Source organism: Rana temporaria, chromosome 2 (assembly GCF_905171775.1).
Source record: "Rana temporaria chromosome 2, aRanTem1.1, whole genome shotgun sequence".
NCBI classification, from domain to species: domain Eukaryota; kingdom Metazoa; phylum Chordata; class Amphibia; order Anura; family Ranidae; genus Rana; species Rana temporaria.
In genome coordinates, this window is record NC_053490.1 from 345,289,786 (window position 1) to 345,310,433 (window position 20,648).

A 20,648-nucleotide genomic window follows, 5' to 3' on the forward strand; every position below is an offset into this window, starting at 1 on the left:
TGTTGAATGCTGCAAAAGCATGTATACCACTGAGATGGAAAACTACAATAGCTCCAACAATACAAATGTGGACACGTAAGGTGAAGGAGATTAGTAGGTTGGAAGAATTGGTTCTCACCTCACGCCAACAACAAGAAAGGTATTTAAAGATATGGGCACCCTGGAATTCTTTTCTGTCCTCAGAGGAAGGGGGAAGTCTTGTGGAAATTTAAGTAAATTAGGAAATATGGAAAGAGCTTGGTATGAGTCCTGGAAATTGACAGATATGGGGCAGACATCCCGTCAGGGAATTGGTTAGGGAATGGGGGGGTGGTGGAGAGGGGGTTTTTTCCCCTTTTTTTTGGGGGGGGGTTAGGAGGGAAATAAGGGGGTTAGATAATAGGTAATAGATGTATGAAATATATGTTATGCATATTAAGATGTAATGTTTTTTTTTTTTTTTTCTCTCTGAGAGTTGTAATATGTAATTGCTTACCTATTAAGAAAATAAAAGAATGTTAAACAAGAAAAGAAAAAAAAAACTGTCTTTTTAGTGGCCCTATCCACAGCTAGGATTGCTAATTGCTTTTACATTAGCAAGCTGCAGGCACTTAATATTAAGGAGCCTTTAATGTAAGTTTTTGAAGATACGCTGGTATTGCGTACAGACCCAGGGTTTTTGCCTAAAAGTGGTGTCAAATTCCACAGGACTCAGGAAATTGACCTTCTTCCTGTGGGTCCCCAACCAATCCAAAGGAAACAGAATTCCACCAACTGGATGTGAGAGCCAGTGTCCTACGGTATCTGGAATTGTCGAAGCATTCGAAAATCCAATGCTCGATTTTTATTTTGCATTCGGGGGAAAAAACTATTTGGGTTCCAGGCTGTGAAAGGCACAATCGCAAGGTGGATTAAGCTATTGTGGAAGCTTCCAAGATTTAAAAAAAGGAATGTCCTTATCCCCCCCCCCCCATGGCTCACGCCATATGGGCACTATTGGCTTCTTGGGTGGAGCGATCAGGAGTGACACCAGAACAAATCTGTCGAGCAGCAACATAGTCAAACTACTTGACTTTCATGAAGCATTATAGATTGGACCTTCTCTCAGCGCAAGACAAGGCGTTTGGGAGGAAAGTCCTCCAAGCGGTAGCCCCGTCCCCGATCCCCCCAAATATGTTGAGTTCTCGTTGATCCTCTCTAGTGCTGTCCTGACAGACAAGAGAAAACTAGAGTTAGACTTACCGGTAACTGTTTATAGGAGTAGTCCAGGACAGCAAGGATTCCCTCCCGATATTCTGCTTTTGGACAACCTTTTTTTTTTCGCTCGTGCATCGGCCACAAATTGCATAGATGTGAACTTGTACCATAATAAACCATGTTTAAATGGACTGTAGTGCATTTCTGCAAACTGCAAAACACACACTACGCATAGGTGTGAACCTAGGGTGAAGTTCAGCTGTTCTAGTAGGTCTTTCCTGACATGTTGTTCGATTCTTACAGCAAAAGCTATGGTCCGCAGAGCTTCCAAAGCATCAGAGGGATCCCATTAAAAGGTATCCGTCAGGAGAAGGGTACAATAACATTTCCAAGGCATTGGATATACCATGCAACACAGTGAAAACAGTAATGTGGATAAAAATTTTGCACAACAGTGACAATACTAAGGACTGGACATCACTCCAAAATTTACGAAAAGATGAGAAGAAAACTGGTCAGGGAGGCTGCCAAGAGGCCTACAGTAACATTAACCACTTAAGACGAGACACCGCAGTTGTACTGCGGCAGTTTGGCTCTATTACGCGAATTACTATCATTGTATGTCGCTTTGTGTAATGGATATAGCAGGCGCGTGGTCGGCGGGCGCGATGGCCACCTTCACACACAGGCAGAAGGGGAATGTAAACCGACAGATCCCAGTTCTAACAGGGGTGCTGAGAGATTCTATTTTTTTTTTTTATATATATATATATATTCGCAAAAATAAAGTGATAAAATGCCACCAAAAAGCTTTGTGGGAAAAAATGGATGGCAATTTTGTTTGGGTGCAGAATCAGTGTCAAAGCGATGCAGTGCCGTATCGCAAAAAATGGCCTGGTCATTTTAGAGGGGGGTAAATCCTTCCGGTCCTTAAGTAAATGAGGGAGCTGCAGGAATATCTGGCAAGTACTGGATGTGTGGTACTTGTGACAAAAATCTCCCATATTCTTCATGTCTGGGCTATGTGGTAGAGTGGCAAGACGAAAGCCCTTTGTTGCAAAGAAACCTCCAAGCCCAGCTAAATTTTGCAAAAACAAACCTGAAGTCCCCAAAAATGTGAGAATGTGTTCTGGTCTGAAACCAAGGTTGAACTTTTTGGCCATAATTCCAAAAGATATGTTTGGCGCAAAAACACTGCACATCACCAAAAACAGTGAAGCATGTTGATATTGGCACAAACCTTCAGGCTTCTCCTAGAAAGCTGAACATGAAGAGGTACTTCATCTTTTAGCATAACAACCCAAAGCATACATCTAAATCAACAAAAGAATGGCTTCACCAGAATAATAAAGTTGTGGTATGGCCCAGACCCGAATCCGATTGAAAATCTGTGGGATTAACTGAAGAGGGAGGTGCACTGGAGAGATGTCCTTGCAATCTGACCGATTTTTTGTGTTTTTGCAAAGAATGGGCAAATATTGCCAAGTCAAGATGTGCCATGCTGATTCATACCCAAAAAAGACTGCTGTAATAAAACCAAACGGTGCTTGAACAAAAGTATTTAAGGGTACACACTTGTGCAACCATATTTTAGTTTTTTAATTTTACTTCCCTCCACCTGAAATATTTGTTCAACTGCGCTGTACAGTTTAGGGGGGGGGGGGTACCCATCCACTGCAGCTCCTCCAGTATAATAGGAGCATCTAACTTCTTTTTTTTTTTTTTTTTTTTTTCTTCTTCTTCTTTTTTTTTCGTGTGTGTTTTAGAGTAGGGAGGAAGATGACCTGTAAATACTGAACTGTATCTGCCAAGAAGTGCTCTCTATGCACGCTAAATAAATCCTCATAGAAGGCTGTTAATTCAGCAAGAACATATTCAGGAGTGTTCACTATTTTGACCTAGTGTGGACTTGATGGCCCCTATAGAGGGGGAAGCCTGCTGGGAAAGCACAAGTCTAGCTAAGATGGTCAGTCCTCCCCCCCTCCTCCAAAGAGTGCTAGTTTGTAAAAGAACCTTTTTAGATTCAACAGCATATGTCATAAAGTGGTCTAAAGCAGCCTGTGCCGACATGCACGCCTCACGGGCATTTGAGGTAGTAATATAGTCAAATTCAAGCAGTCAAACCTGCTGTTCCACCTCATCAAGTAATTGAGGACAACTGCTTAACCACATTGATTTCTGCATTGGATTTGAGTATAGTACTCCATTTTAGATATCGGGTGATTCATGGATGGGGTGCAAACATGGTCAGTTCTCAAAGGATAGGTGCGTCTCATAAAAACACGAGCATTGCCAACCCACTTCTGCCAAAAAAGGGCTAAAACGGTTCCCTGAAGGACTCACCCCGGGTGTTACAGGAGGATGTCTATCCAAAGGTGGATTGATATAACCAATTAAAATGTCCCACGATCAAAATGGGAACCTCCAGGTTTGTCAGCTAGGATCGACATTGCATGGAGTATGACTTTGAGAAGGGTGGTGGTATGTATATACAGTGTCGAGTACACCCCTCACATTTTTGTAAATCTATCTTTTCATGTGACAACACTGAAGAAATTGCACTTTGCTACAATGTAAAGTAGTGAGTGTACAGCTTGTATAACGGTGTAAATTTGCTGTCTCTTCAAAATAACTCGACACACCGCCATTAATGTCTAAATCGTTGACAACAAACGTGAGTACACCCCTAAGTAAAAATGTTCAAATTGTGCACAACGTGTCAATATTTTGTGTGGCCACCATTATTTTCCAGCACTGCCCTAACACTCATGGAGTTCACCAGAGCTTCACAGGTTGCCACTGGAGTCTTTTTTTTTTTTTTTCTACTCCATGACGACATCACGGAGCTGGTGGATGTTGGGAGACCTTTCGCTCCTCCACCTTCCGTAGGGGTTTGGGTCTGGAGACATGCTTGGCCAGTCAATCACCTTTACCCTCCACTTCTTTTAGCAAGGCAGTGTTTGTCTTGGAGGTGTGTTTGAGGCTGTTATGTTGGAATACTGCCCTGCGGCCCAGTCTCCGAAGGGAGGGAATCGTGCTCTGCTTCAGTATGTCACAGTACATGTTTGCATTCGTTATTCCCTCAATAAACTGTAGTTCCCCAGTGCCGGCAGCATTAATGCAGCCCCAGACCATGACCCTCCCGCCACCATGCTTGATTGTCTGCAAGACACATTTGTCTTTGTACTCCTTACCTGATTGCTACCACACACTTGACACCATCTGAGCCAAATAACTTTATCTTGGTCTTTGGTTTATCAATGTCCTTGGTCTGCTTGTCTTCAACAAACTGTGGGCTTTCTTGTGCATGATCTTTAGAAGAGGCTTCCTTTTGAGACGACAGCCATGCAGACCAATTTGATGCAGTGTGCAGCATATGGTCTAAGCACTGACAGGCTGAACCTCCACCCCCCCATTCCTTCAACCTCTGCAGCAATACTGGCAGCACTCATGCATCTATTTCCCAAAGACAACCTCTGGATATGATGCTGAGCACGTGCACTCAACTTCTTTGGTAGACTGGTGAGGCCTGTTCAGAGTTAAAACCGCTGTATGGTTTTGGACACAGTGCTGCAGCTCCGTTTCAGGGTCTTGGCAATCTTTTTTTTTTTTCAGATCTTTGGAGTTCTTTGCCATAAGATGCCATGTTGAACTTCCAGTTACCAGTATGAGAGTGAAGACACCAAATTTAAATACATATGTACCACAATAATAAAGAAGACATAAATGATGAACATGAATGGTGCTGCATAGTGATTTTTTTTTTAACTATGTGGGATCTGAAAGCACCATACAGATACCCTAATCGATTTAGAGCTTCTGCGTGAATGATTTGTAATTCTTGCTTCCTCAGGAGAGACGCAGGTGGGTATCTGGAGATAAAAAATAATCAATAAATTATGATGATGAACAAAAAAGGGAAGAAGGGGTAGTAGGGGGAAGGGCAGTATGTAGTGGTTGTTCCAAATGCTGCTTAGTGTATGACCATGCCCAGTACTGCGCATGCTCGCTGACCGGGGGGGGCGGCAACGTGATGATGCAGGACATGGAGCCGGAAGCATCTAAAGACACCGAAGATGACGCCAATCCTTCTTGGCTCTAGGGGCGGAAGGAAGCATACACCACTCCATCCGGCGCTGAGGATACTGTGGCCATGGGGAACAGGATGAATTCCCACGGACGGGTGTTGCCCAACAAGAATTGCGGCGGGTAGGAAGGTAGATGGATTGCAGCTCCCATGGGGAAAAATGACGTGAGACCTGCTGGGACCACCAGGATGTCGGATCTGAACACACCATGTTACCATCTCCTGCCCCTTTAACATCTCCCATGGGGAAAAGGAGTTGACTTCTGGATGCGCCCGGGGGAGACTTTCTGTATTTTACCATACATATTGCTACACCTAAACGTACCCTTTTTATCCAACTGGATTATCTTTCTGGCGAGAGTTGACCAGCATTTGGCACTTCCTGTGAGTTGCATATATTGAGATGCCTATACATACATGGTTTTCCTCCTGCCCTTTCCCCTTCCCCCTACTACCCCTTCCTCCTTTTTTTTTTTTTTTTATCGGATTTAGATAAATTTTGGTATCTGTATTGTGCTTTCAGGTCCCGCATATAACATTTTTTTCGTATGAACGCTCTGCAGCACCATTCTTCAACATTTTGTCTTTATTATTGTGGTATGTGTTTTTTAAATGTATGATCAAAAAAAAATGTACTGGCTGAGGTGACTCTTTAAAAGTCCTGTGGACAAAAGTTTTTTTCTGTGTTATACATACGAATTTGGGACTGACACTACCTCCACCATTCTCACATTAGCTCTCACTGTCTGACCAAATTTCACACCTGCTCCCTATTTACACCTGAGGGGAAAATGCCAAATTGGGCCCAATTTGGACATTTTCACTTAGGGATGTACTCGCTTTTGTTGCCAGCGGTTTAAACATTTAATGGCTGTGTGGAGTTATTTTGAGAGGACAGCAAATTTACACTGTTATACAAGCTGTACACACTACCTTTTCATTGTAGCAAAGTGTAACTTCAGTGTTATCACATGAAAAGATATAATATATTTACAAAAATGTGAGGGGTGTACTCACTTTATTAGATACTGTACATGCAAGGACAAAAGTGACGGCAGTCAAACCTCGAATTATTACATAGCGACCCTCTGAGTCTATGGAAGAATGATATGCCTAAAAGTTCAGCGAGTGGTGGATCAGGACATATCAGCCGTTATTCCATATGTTGTTGTAAAGTCTCTAGAAGTGCCAACCAGGCAACAGAAATGGAAACCTTTTCACCCTACCTCTACTGTTTTACCTAGCCGTTCATCATAGAAGAACACTCTGTAGATCCAATTGCAAGTATTCTCACTGGAAGAACTGTAGGAAATGGCCCTCAAAAGGGAAGAACAAAGACATCTTGGCGGTGGCGCTACATCCTATTCTTGACTAGGATGGCCTCAGAGCCTTGGAGGGGGAGGTCAATCGTCTCCATCCAAGCCGCAGCTCTGTTGTTCGTTGGCATCTAACCAGTTGGCTGCATCCTTGGCTGCATCAAAGAGAGAAGTGAGTTTGCCCATTGGCAGTCGCTTGTAATCTGGCAGGGTATACCATGGTGTAAGTCAGTTGGAGGCACTGTAATCGTTGCTTCACCTGAACTTCCGCCAAAAAAAGGGTATATGGACATCTTTGTCCCATTGTAGTGAATATTACTTTGTGTGTGCTAAGCAGAAGATGATCTTGTGATCCCTGTAGTTCAGCAGCTGTCTGTGTGGTAGGCCAGGTGGTTGTGGCCACGGCAAAGTGCGGTGAGCTTGCTCCACCACAAAGAGAGGAGTGGAATCTTTACCGAATATCTCCAATAGCCAGCGCTCCACAAATTCAGTGGGATTCCGGTCCTCAGTGTGTTCAGGTAGACCCACTATGTGGACATTATTTCATCATAGGTGGTTCTCTATCATTCGCTTTGCAGATGGTGATGGCCAACAACTCTAAAGTGGAGCCGAGGTCTCTAGTCAAGCCTGGAAGACTGTCCTCAATATTGCTGATGCGACCCTCGTTCACTGTGGTTCTCTCAATTTTTATAGATCCTGACTGAGCAGGGAGCTGGCCTCCCGCAGTCCACCAAATTTGCTTTTTAAGGTTATCCACTGATGCAGCACATTTGACTGCTTTTAGTATTTTCACTTGGGGCATTTAAATAGAAAATTGTCCTGGATAGTTTGTAACCTCCTGGGTGATAAATTAATGTTGAGGGCTTCAGATTCTGTTAGACCAATCTTATTATTGGAAATGTGTCCAGTTTACATGAGGGATATGGTATCGTGAACGGCAACCCATCTATGTTCAAAAGTTTAGCACCTCCTCTATTCAGGTCAGGCCAGTACATCTAGTGATTCCTGAGCTCTGGGACCAAAGCTGTGGATAATTTACCTGTACACTTCCCTAAAAACACTTTATGTAGCCAATTGTGGCCCCTCCTTTGTACTATTTAACATAGAAGCATATTCAGCTATTTAGGCCGTGTGTAACGAGGACATGAAGCTTATTTTAGACGTGTGTGTGTGTGTAAGTCGTAGTAGTTAGAGCATTGTTTTATTATATATCAGGGGTTACTGTCCAATTTTTCTGATTGAACCACTGTTTGCAATTCCTGCTGCCTTCTCCTCCTCTGGCCAGGACTTCATGAAGCAGCAGTGTAAGAAGCACGTGTGCAAGCCAATCCCCTTCCTATATTTCATGGGAGTGCCTTTCCTTGGCCAGCTTTAGCCTCAACTTTATATTTTATTTGTGCCCTTAGGTGATTAACTTTTCTCTCCTAAGTGAAGCTTACCTGTTTCCTAATGGAGTTTTTTTCTTGAAGTTGATTCTCTGATCTTGATTACTTGTTGTACTATTACCACTGCGGTCTTCCTCTGACAGGCTGGAAGTGCATGACTTCTGAAAGTAAGACATATCTGGCTGCCTAAGCCCTCTTTTTGGGTGTGTTATGAGAGGGAGAAGGGTGCAGTTACTTCCCTAGACCCTGCCACCTTTTGTGAAGGCCCCAGTGTTGGACACTACTGTTTTAGACCTTAAAGGGGCAGTGTTGAAATTTTAATATGAAGAACCTCCAATTCTTTGGTCGTATCTTGCATCAATTTATTAAATTGGTTGGACTGGCCCACCTTTTTTCTTCCCTGATTTGTGGTTCTTTTGTCATGCCTTCCAGCAGCCTGTGATCTGATCTGTCATTTTGAATCATTTTTTTATTTTATTTTTTAACTAAGACTCTTTTGGATAACTGTCATAAATTAAAGTGGAGTTTCCATCAAAAAAACAATTTTGCTTTAAACTCTAGCTTACGACTAAAGAAAAAAAAAAAAAAAATTTTTTTTTTTACTCATCTGGAAATGCCTGTTGCTATACGGTCCCATGAAATCTGCCTTTGAATCCACCTAGGATTCTGACATCTCCCTCTAATGCTCCTGGGAAATGTGTGTCATTTCCCAGGATGCAGTGCACTGTCCAATTATCACTCCCCATCCAAGACTTCCAGTAAGTAAGTGCCTGTAGGCTTCACATTGCCCACAAGCAAAATGACAACGGTGTAGACATAGTTTTATAAACTATCTTTTTTGAATATCTATGCGGATCGGCGGCGGATTGTAAAATAGTAAGTGACCAGATTTATATTATAAAAACGCAGGATGAAAGGACATGCATTTAAAAAATGCTAATTGTGGTTGGAACTCCGCTTTAACATAATCGGTGGAAGCAGTGTTTAACCACGAAACACGTAATTGTATCAACACACTTGACAGTATTTTCTTCCAAGTCTATTTAATATACCAAGAACTGCACATGTTTTTAATGTCCACTGCATATAATAAAGCTTCTGATATGTTTTATATATCCATTTGATATGCGAATACCGGCAGGCCACCCTTAAAACACACTTCTGCTTTCTTTGGATTCAGGAAAAGCCTTTTGTTTGCCTTAACGTCTGGATCAACTGTGGGTATACAACTGTTTATAGGGGTGTGTGTGTTCTCTTTCTATTGCTTGAACTAGATGGACTTGGGTGGGTGTGTTTTTTTTTTGTTTTTTTTAAACAGACTTAAGCCCTGTACACGCGATCGGATATCTAATGGAATCTAATCCGATAGATTTTTTCGTTGGATATCCGATGAAGCTGACTTTCCTTAGTCTTGCCTACACACCATCAGTCAAAAATCCGATCGTGCCAAAACGCGGTGACGCACAATACTACGACAAGCCAAAAAAAATGAGGTTCAATGCTTCCGAGCATGCGTTGACTTGATTCTGAGCATGCGTTGATTTTGTCCGATGGAGTTCCACACAGACGATCAGATTTTTCTATCGTTTTCTTGGCCATAGGAAAAATGTAAAACATGTTCTATTTTTTTTTTTCACCGATGGGGGACCCGATGGGGCCCACACACGATCGGTTTGTCTGATGAAAACAGTCCATTGGTCTGATTAACCATCTTAAATACAACTTTCACTTTTTAATACTTGGTTGCAAATCCTCTGCAGTCAATCACAGCCTGAAGTCTGGAACGCATAGACATCACCAGACGCTGGGTTTCATTCCTGATAATGCTCTGCCAGGCCTGTACTGCAACTGTCTTCAGTTACTGCTTGTTCTTGGGGCATTTTCCCTTCAGTTTTATCTTCATCAAGTGAAATGCATGCTCAATCGGATTCAGGTCAGGTTATTGACTTGGCCATTGCATAACATTCCACTTCTTTCCCTTAAACTCTTTGGTTGCTTTCGCAGTATGCTTCGGGTCATTGTCCATCTGCACTGTGAAGCGCTGTCCAATGAGTTCTGAAGCATTTGGCTGAATATGAGCAGATAATATTGCCCGAAACTCTTCAGAATTCATCCTGCTGCTTTTGTCAGCAGTCGCATCAATAAATGCAAGAGAACCAGTTCCATTGGCAGCCATACATGCCCACGCCATGACACTACCACCACCATGCTTCACCGATGAGGTGGTATGCTTTGGAGCATGAGCAGTTCCTTTCCTTCTCCATACTCTTCTCTTCCCATCACTCCGGTACAAGTTGATCTTGGTCTCATCTTTCCATAGGATGTTCCAAAACTGTGAAGGCCTTTTTAGATGTTTGGCAAATTCTAATCTGGCCTTCCTGATTTTTGAGGCTCACCAATGGTTTACATCTTGTGGTGAACCCTCTGTATTCACTCTGGTGAAGTCTTCTCTTGATTGTTGACTTTGACACGCATACACCTACTTCCTGGAGAATGTTCTTGATCTGGACAACTGTTGTGAAGGGTGTTTTTCTTCACCAGGGAAAGAATTCTTCAGTCATCCACGAGTTTTCCGTGGTCTTCCAGGTCTTTTGGTGTTGCTGAGCTCACCGCTGCGTTCTTTCTTTTTAAGGATGTTTCGAACAGTTGATTTGGCCACACCCAATGTTTTTGCCATCTCTCTTATGGGTTTTGTTTTTTCAGCCGAATGATGGCTTGCTTCACTGATAGCTCTTTGGATCTCATATTGAGAGTTGACAGCAACAGATTCCAAATGCAAATAGCACACTTGAAATGAACTCTGGACCTTTTTATCTGCGCCTTGTAAATGGGATGAGGGAATAACGCACACCTGGCCATGGAACAGCTAAGCAGTCAATTGTCCCATGACTTTTGGTTCCTTAAAGTGGAAGGCACTCATACAAACTGTTGTAATTCCTACACCGTTCACCTGATTTGGATGTAAATACCTTTTTAAAGCTGAAGGTCTGCAGTAAAAGCACATCTTGTTTGTTTCATTTCAAATTCATTGTGGTGGTGTATAAAGCCAAAAAGATTAGAATTGTGTCGATGTCAAATATTTATGGACCTGACTGTATGTCTTCACACTGGTCTGTTGCGCTTCTGTTGTGGTGTGAAACATCTTGCTTGCTGCATTTTTGGTCAGTTAAAGCGGTGTTCCAGCTGCATTTTTATTTTTTTTAAGGCTGGAGCTACAGTCTTTTAATAGACATTTACCTGTCCAGGGAGCCTGCGATGTCGGAACCCTGAGGCCGATCCATCCATCGGATCGGGTGCTGGGGCCGCCATCCTAACTAAGGGAAACGGGCAGTGGAGCCTTGTGGCTTTACTGCTTGTTTCCTACTGCGCATGCACGAGTCATGCGGCGCTTTGTGAATGGCCGGCTGTCTAGTGGGAAACAGGTCCCAGAAGACAGCGAGACCCATTTCCCAGGAGGAAACGCGAGGGAGGAAGAAAACGAGGAGCTCCATGAAGATGGAAGTGGCAGATTAGGAAGACTGCCTAGCAACAGGCTTTTCTGGTATAATTTTTTTAATTTTTTTTACATATTTTAAGGAGAATGTTAATGTAATTGTTTTAAGGGTGGACCTCCGCTTTAAAAAAAACACGAACGCACCTCTTTTTAATAGTTGCATAGTTGGTCAGGTTAAAAAAAAGACACAAGGCCCTCTAGTTCAAGCATAAATGCATTAAAAATGCAGCAAGTACCCATTAATGCACCAGTGTTTTTTGGATGTGGTTTTCGAGTCGCATGACAAAAACACACCTGAAGCGCAAATAGGATTTTTGTACTCCATTGTAGAAATCCTTTTCTGAGTCTATTTAGGGATGTTAGTTCACTCCCTTCATAATGTATTTGTTCTTTGGACTGCTTGCTATGATTGAGTGATGTGAAGGGATTATGTGTTTTCTGTATACTGTGTCCATTTCTCCTGTATTTAGTAAAACTCTAGGTTTTAATCAAAGCTATGCCCCTCAATGGACTTTGTAAAAAGATTTTACAGTCAGTACAAAAATCCAATTGTCTTGTTGGATGTCAAAATAATCTGAGTAATGTGAATAATCTGTTAACTAAAACAAATTGACATACTGTATGTAAATTATCAATGGCGCCTATCAGTGCTTCATATCTGTGCCACCTATTGGTGCCCATCAATTCTACATATCGGTGCCGCCCCATCAGTGCCGTCGGTGAAGGGGAAAACAACATTTTATGACAAACTAAGAACATTTGTATTAAATTTTTTCCAAAAATGTTTTTTTTTTTTTTTTTGTTTAACAAAAAATAAAAACCCCAGAGGTGATCAAATACCAAAAGAAATCTCTATTTGTGGGAAGAAAATTATAAAAAAAAATTGTTTGGGTACAGTGTTGCATGACCGCAATTGCCATTCAAAGTATGGCGGTGCTAAAAGCTGAAAATGTATTGGAAATGTGCACTATTCGTTAGGACAGTAGGCAGCACAAACCACCAGCATCCTAGCAGTAAATGATGCTAGGTGGCTTGAGCCATCCGCATACCAATGAAAAATGCACGTTGGCCCTGAAGGAGTCATTTGTTGACACTGCACATGCAAAGAATGACTGCCATTCAGTCCTTCACAAATGACTTAAAGCGGGAGTTCACCCAATTCGTGTTTTTTTTTTTTTTTTTTTTTCCCTTTATCTTCATGCTCGTTTTTTCTAGGGGAATCGGCTATTTGTTTTAAAATATGACCTGTACTTACCGTTTTCGAGATGCATCTTCTCCGTCGGCTTCCGGGTATGGGTCTTCGGGAGCGGGCGTTCCTTCTTGATTGACAGTCTTCCGAGAGGCTTCCGACGGTCGCATCCATCGCGTCACTCGTACCCGAAAGAAGCCGAACGTCGGCGCGGCTCTATACTGCGCCTGCGCACCGACGTTCGGCTTCTTTCGGAAAATCGTGACGACATGGATGCGACCGTCGGAAGCCTCTCGGAAGACTGTCAATCAAGAAGGAACGCCCAGTCCCGCAGCCCATACCCGGAAGCGACGGAGAGGATGCATCTCGTAAACGGAAAGTACAAGTCATATTTTAAAACTAGCCGATTCCCCTAGACAAAACGAGCATTCATCTAAGGGGAAAATGTGTTCTCCATGGGTGAACCTCCGCTTTAAGGCTGGTCATTCTGCACATGTGTGGGCTCTGTGTGAATGACATTCTTTCAGGCCTAAAATGTAAACAGTGGTGCCAATTTGAGCAAGGTATAGTGGCGCCTGCCTTCTAGTAACAAAGGGCACTACATGGCATGGTTTAAGTTGCGCTATTGAAAATAAGTGGCGCTACACACGTTTTTGTTTTCTATTTGTGGGTTATGTATACTACATGTATGTGAAAGCTGCCACACAATTTGTTTAACACATCACAGCGCGGACTCTTCTATTGGCTCCAATAGTGCATTTGCTGTGTACGCTATATGTAAGCAGTACACAGCCAAATATATGGGGAAAAAACAAGCGCAGTTGACTTGGGGGGGGGGGGGGGGGGAAGAAAAACCTCTCTAGATCTAGATTTTTTTTAGCTGGGTTGTTATCCCCCCTCCCAAATAAAAAATTGTGTCCCACAAACCTAAAAAAGCTGCTGTATGGACACTTTCTCACTAATCTTCATGATGAGGTATTAAGGAATGCAATTTATTGAAGACCCAGAGCTCAGATAATAGGAGTTTAAAATAAAGATTTGCTCATTCAAAATGTTTGGAATGTGTTTAAAATGCCCCGATGCCAGTTACCAGGCATGAGAGATATTTGTAATGCTATGACTAATTGGATGCCAAAAAATAATCCAGTCTTGCCATCACTGCTTCTAGTATTCCAATTACTTTTTGTAGGGCACAGACCACACTGATGTGATATTTTTCAGTTCTTGGTAGATTCCGGTATACCAAAACTTTTTTTTTATTTTTTTGTGCCTTTCAGGGGCCCTGGCAGTGAGATATTTTTTATTAAAAATGTTTTCCATCACTGCAAACCTGTTTAAAGTAGTTAAAGTGCTATCCTGTATTTCATTCTGAATAGAATGCAACCCATTTGAGGTACAACTCTAATGTAGCAGACGTACAAGCGAGATGGTAACATGCAACAAACTATAGTGATGCTGCTTTACATTCCAGATTCAACCTGTAGTATCCCCATTGCATTGGGTGATCTTGATGTGCAGTGCTCCACAAAGTAGCCTTGATTAGGGTTATAGGCAAAACTGTAAAATCATTTTTAATTCTGCCTTTTTTTTTTTTTTTTTTTTCCTTGACTTGATGGTTTGATTTTGCTCCCTTTACTTATGTCTATAACTGGCGCAAATGTGCTCTTATAGGTCACTGCCTAAACATGAGCGATTGGTCGATTTGCATGGCTCCGTAATTGATTATAATTATGGTGGAGGCTCCAGCATTGCAGTTCTGCTAATCACAGAACGTCTTCATAGAGATCTTTACACAGGACTAAAGGTGAGCATGTTCTGTATGTATATTAGCAGATGGTGTTATCAGAGCAATTATTTTATTACCCTATTGCAGAGATGGAAAAAAAATGGAATTCGTCACTTCAGAGTGTTGGAAACTTCTCTGAGCTGGAATTGTCAGCTTTCTATTGCAGAAGTTGACCAGCTAGAGTCTTAAACTCATGACAATTGGTTCCCCTTTGCAAGACAAACAGGTAAGTATTTGTTTTTCACGTTTTTTTTCTAGTCAAGAAGGAAACCTCTTAACTTTTTTAGATTTGCCTTTAATCTAAACTTGACCCAATTACAAGAACTTCAATGAGTCTATTCCTTTCTCAAGAAAAATATTTTCATGATTAACTTTTTTCCTATTTTTCTGGGATACCAGAAATTGCTGAGAATTTTGTTTCTGTAAAAGTCAGTATCTGACAACTTCACTTCTCTGGCCACCGCCCACATCTTTACCAGCACAATGGTGTAAAGTTGGTTCCAGCCTTCATAAGTGAGACTTGGTTGTACCCTCTATGGATATTGTGCGGATTATGAAAGGAGGATCATGATTTGTTTGCAAAAAAATTACTTGCAGGTGTTTTATCAGGGCAAAACCAACCTGGTTGGATCTGTGGATCCTTCAAATGTTGCATCAGCTTCTGATCTGGTTTATAATTTAGTCTACTGCCTTTGTCTTCTTGCTTACAATGCTGTTTTACTACTCGTCGATCCTGCTGGAAGTGTAACAATGTTGCTGTGAGATTTCACTACAAAACAGTTAGAGGGCTTATTCGGGGGGTGTAATCTAAGATTGGACATGCAATTTTGAATTTGGATGAAATCCACTCAACTGCAGTAAACTTTTAAGCGGTTGCAGCTACACCTACCCCACAAAACAAGTTTAAAGGAGAAGTACTGTATGTCTAAAGTTCCTTTAACATACATCTCCTGTGGGTCACATGGCTACACTCCTGTGACCCATATTCAGCCAACAGCTGGCTGATATATCTGATCCAGTCTCTTTTTAGGGATCCTGACAATGTGGGGATCTGCCCAGATGCCTGACTGGCAGCTAGCTCGGCTTCTGTGTGCTGCTGAAAGCCTGAGCCAGTCAGCTACTGCTCCTCCACAGTCTGGCATTCTAGTGAGTGCTGAAGGGGCAGAGCACAAAACAGTGACTGACAGTCACAAGAACTGAGCTACGTGGTCTTTGATCGCTCAGTTCTCGGTGTAGTCTGTGTGGGGAACAGCTGCACCATTGTATCAATGCTGTGGCAAGCTAGGTCTGTATGTAAGGTGCGCCCCCCCCCCCCCCACAACTGACCAGTGCAAACAACTGATACTTTTTTTATGAACACCTTAATCTGAAAAAAAGATTTACTGCCAGGATCGACGGGTATTAAAACTGTTAAGAGGGCTTACAAAATATGTGGCATGAACTATATGCTCTGCTGAGACTACAGCATATACTTTACCTTTTAATGTTGCCTGTAATTCTGCTTTGTCTAGCTCGGTGGTTCTCAACCTTTCTAGTGCCGTGACCCCTTGATAAAATTTCCCAAGTTGCGGGGACCCCTAACGGTAAAATTAATTTCGTAGCGTGGGTTGTCGGCATCCAAGGCAAGTAATTTGTGCCCCTAACCCACGGACATTTAGCGCTCCCTTCCACTCATACAGTATTAAAACCCCTTATGATACATTTGAGGATGTACCTCTTCACCTTTTCTCTTATCACCTTCCAGGACGGCACCCGAGAGATGATGGCTCCTCCCTGCAGGAAACACAATCACATGACAGTTTAAAAAGCCCCACCCTTCCCCTTGCTCCCCAGTATTGATTGTGTTTCTCCGAACACAGCGACACGTTTATTTTTTTGTTAAAACCTAGAGACCGGGGAGGGTCGAAGGTACCCCTGTGAGACAGGTTTTAGGGAGGCCGGGGAGGGCTGAACTAACCTGTAGACTTCGGTCCAAACTCACAGGTCGCCCCCTATACACACCAGTGCTCTGAGCTGCGGGGAGGTGAGCCATCACTGAGTGCTGTTGAAACCACCGCCATCGAAAGGGCTGTTCCCGGGTCTTCAAAATTCAAATGCTGCGTTCCAAGCCTCGTTCTGGGAACAGGAACCGCATCACAGGAAGTGGGCGGTTCCCGGCGGCGTAACCCGGAAGTTCCTGACGGCAACGTGAGACAGCGCTGAGCGGTGGGCAGGTCGGCTTGTGGACGACTCGTGTAGGAGTACCGACAGCCAGGACCAAGTCACCCTCCTCATGGAAGAGGACGGAAAGACAGATGCGACCGCTGGCAGATCCAGGTCAGGGGTCGGTAAGTACGAATCCCCCTGGAAAGGGAGGAGGGAAGCAGTGAAGATTTCCCAAACTTTTAGGGAACGACCAGTGCAGGATCTGGCCCTTCTTCTCATCTGCTTTCTCTCCTCCCCAGTACAGCCAGCAGTCTTTGGGGAAAAAAAGACAGAGTAATGTGTGTATACCTCATGTCTTTCAGAATCCCCCAGCGGAGCCCAGGAGGCCTCAGCTCAGTCTCCTGCCGCTACAGGGCATAGTTCCTCTAAGAAATGTGGGAATTGCAGAGAGAAACTCCCCAAATCTTACTCTAAGCCTTTCTGCTACAAATGTATTAATACCTTAGCAGGGAAGGAGGCTGCTGCAATGATGAAGAATTTTCTTGCATCTATGCAAACAGAAATGTTAGCAACAGTAAAAGCTTTCCGGGAGGCAGCTGGTCAGACAGCTCAGACCGGGACAGAGGATCTTACCCCCAGGGAAGGCACTTCCTCACAAGAAAACCCCTTTTCTAGGGGCCCAAGTGCCTTCTTCACATCACCGCAAATTCCCCCTCTGGGGGAGATAGAGGGTGAAGAAAGTGAGGTAGCAAGCTTACCCAGGTCTCGGCACAGCTCAGGAGAGGTAGACGGGGACCCCATTAGTCAGTCTCAGGAAGACGCACGTCTTAGGAGACACCTCTTTGCCGTGGAAGATCTGGAGGGTCTCCTCCAAGCAATTTACGCCACAGGAGAGATACCAGAGACCCCTAAAGCAGCATCAGCACAGGATAAGGTCTATAGGGGTTTGGGCGACACCCAATCTAAAGTGTTTCCCCTACACCAGTCCCTCAAGGAATTAGTCCTACAGGAGTGGAGAGATCCTGAAAGGAGGATTATCGAACAAAAAACCTGGAAAAGAAGGTTTCCCTTCTCCCAGGAAGACGAGGAGGTCTTTTTTAAACTCCCCAGACTTGATGCGGCTCTGTCGCAAGTCACTAAATTGTCTGATCTCTCCTTTGAGGATGCGGGTAACATCAAGGATCTGATGGACCGTAGAGCAGAATCTCTCCTTAGAAAAGCTTGGGAGGCCAACTCAGCAGCAGCATGCGTAGCTAGGAACACCGATATATGGGTGGAAACGCTCACCGAGCACATGGCTCAGAATACTGACGCAGAAGAAGTAGTTGAATCACTTACAGTGATAAGGAAAGCGATTGCTTACCTAGCAGATGCAGCAATAGAATCTGCACGAGCATCAGCTAAAACAGCAGCCCTCATTAACTCAGCCAGGAGGGCAGTTTGGATTAAAGCCTGGGAAGGAGATGTAACATCCAAGGGAAAATTATGTGGCATCCCCTTTCAGGGTTCCCTGTTTGGCAAAGACCTAGATGATGTCCTGGCCAGGTCATCAGAAAAAGGCAAAAAATTTCCGGTTAAACCCAAAAAAGAAGTTTTCAAAAAAACTTTTCGAGGCCCCCAGGGGCAGGGTAAACAAAAAGCCAAAAAGGAGCCTTACAGGCGCTGGAACTTTGGTAAAGGGAATAAGAGGAACAACCTGCTTTTCCCTCCTCCAAAAGCCGGCGACAAACAATCCAAGTGACGCCGAGATCAAAGTGGGGGGTCGACTGTCCCAATTCCTTCCCCAATGGGAACAAATTTCGAACAGTCCTTACATTCGCCTAATAATTCAAAAGGGCTATCGTCTAGAATTTCTGACGACACCCCCCTCTATGGTCACACTTACACATCTTCCCAGGGATGCCCTGAAGAGGTCTGCCCTCTTACAGGGCATAAGGGAGTTAGCAGAACAACTAGTGATAGTGCCGGTACCAAAGGATCAGCAATACCGGGGCTTTTATTCCCATGTATTCGTGGTTCGCAAACCTTCTGGAAAATACCGTTTAATAGTGAATCTGAGAAACCTGAACAAGTTTCTGGAATACAAAAAATTCACTATGGAAAGTATTTATTCGGTAAGAAAGAACCTCATGAAGGAAGCCTTCATGGTGACCCTAGACCTCAAAGACGCCTACCTTCACGTGCCAATTCATGTGGATCACCAGGCGTACCTGAGGTTTGCGGTTGTAGTGGAAGGAGAAATCCTCCACTGGCAGTTCAGGGCACTACCTTTTGGGCTAACTTCCAGCCCAAGAATATTCACAAAGATCCTAGCGGAAGCTACGGCATTTCTACACCTACAGGGCATATCCCTTATACCCTATCTGGACGACTTACTGATATCAGGAAAGTCTGCCATTCAGGTCTCGTTGGACACCAACAGGGTAATGGCAGTCCTGGACAGTCTAGGGTGGATAGTCAACAAAGAAAAATCCTCCCTCAAACCAGAGCAGGTCAAGACCTTCCTGGGATATATAGTGGACACTCGGCAGCAGAAGCTCTTCTTACCAGAAAACAAGGTGTTAAAGCTAGCCTCAGCGGCAGGGGCCCTAAAAAAGAACCCCAGACTCTCCAGAAGAAGTGTTCTGAGAGTCTTAGGCCTTATGTCAGCCAGCATTTCAGCAGTGGTCGGGGCGCAGCTTCATGCCAGGACACTGCATTTCTTCTTCCTGTCCTCATGGGACAAAAAGAGGGAGTCCCTAGACCAGGACATTCTGCTCACCCCCCAGGTCCTGACCTCCCTGGAGTGGTGGACGTTTCACCAAAACCTGAAGGAAGGGCGACCATGGGCACAGTGGAACCCAGTGAAGGTTACCACCGATGCCAGTTCCTGGGGGTGGGGCGCCCACCTGGAAAAGAAAAAAAGCTCAGGGGCAATGGGACAGCTCACTAGCTCGCAGGTCATCCAACTACAGGGAACTCAGAGCAGTGGGGGAAGCCCTAATAGCCTTCCAGGAAGACATCAGGGGCAGAGAAGTCCGAGTAAGCTCCGACAATTCCACAGTGGTAGCGTACCTAGGCCACCAGGGAGGGACCAGATCCAGCCCCCTATTAGAATTATCCAAGGAGATCTTGGAATGGGCAGAAGGAAGAGTAGTCTCCATTTCAGCCATATACATAAAGGGGACGAACAATATAGAAGCAGACTTCCTCAGCCGTTACCAGTTGAGGCAGGAGGAATGGGAACTGAACCCAGAGGTCTTTCAAACTTTGGTCCAGCTCTTCGGAAATCCATAGATCGACCTATTTGCCAACCGACAAAACAGGAAGGTGGGAAGGTATTTCTCGATTTCCAGGGAACCACAGTCGGAGGGTCTGGATGCACTATCCCAGACCTGGGACTTCGGGCTGGCCTATGCTTTCCCGCCGGTGATACTTATTCCGCGAGTTCTCCAAAAACTCAGCAGGTCCCCGGGCCAGATTCTTCTGATAGCACCATGGTGGCCAAGAAGAACTTGGTTTGCAAACCTAAGATCCATGGCGATAAGGGAACCAATAAAACTCCCGTACAGGGCAGATCTCCTCAGGCAGGGCCCAGTACTTCACCCCAAGCTGGAATTTTTTCAACTAGCGGCCTGGTTAGTGAGCGCCAGATCTTAGAACGCAAAGGCTGCTCAGAGAGGGTCATTAGTACTCTTCTCATGAGCAGGAAATCAGTAACTCAAAAGATTTACCTTAAAGTGTGGAAGACCTTCTGTTCCTGGGGTAAGGAAAGACAAGTATCCTTAACCTCTATCCCGGTTATCCTGGATTTCCTCCAGGATGGGGTAGACATGGGACTAAAAGTCAGTACCCTTCGGGTCCAGATAGCGGCCCTCTCAGTCTATCTTGACAAAAGATTGGCCAAAGAGGACCTGATTAGACGTTTCTTGTTGGCTAGGGAAAGAGTGTCTCCAGTCCAAAAACATAGTTGTCCGCCTTGGGACTTAACTAGGGTGTTAGAGGCGTTATCTATACACCCATTCGAACCTCTGGAAGAGGTTTCCCTTAAGTTTCTAACTTTAAAATTGACTTTTTTGTTAGCCATTACTT

At 44.0% G+C, this 20,648-nt stretch overlaps 1 protein-coding gene across 1 annotated transcript in view; it reads left to right on the forward strand.

The window, feature by feature from the left end:
• The window catches only part of DSTYK (dual serine/threonine and tyrosine protein kinase), a 225,176-nt gene that overhangs the window by 142,228 nt on the left and 62,300 nt on the right, over positions 1-20,648 (forward strand). The window contains exon 9 of the mRNA XM_040337559.1: positions 14,318-14,450. Within this exon, the coding sequence (XP_040193493.1) occupies positions 14,318-14,450 (133 nt within the window). The remainder of the gene's footprint in view (positions 1-14,317; positions 14,451-20,648) is intronic.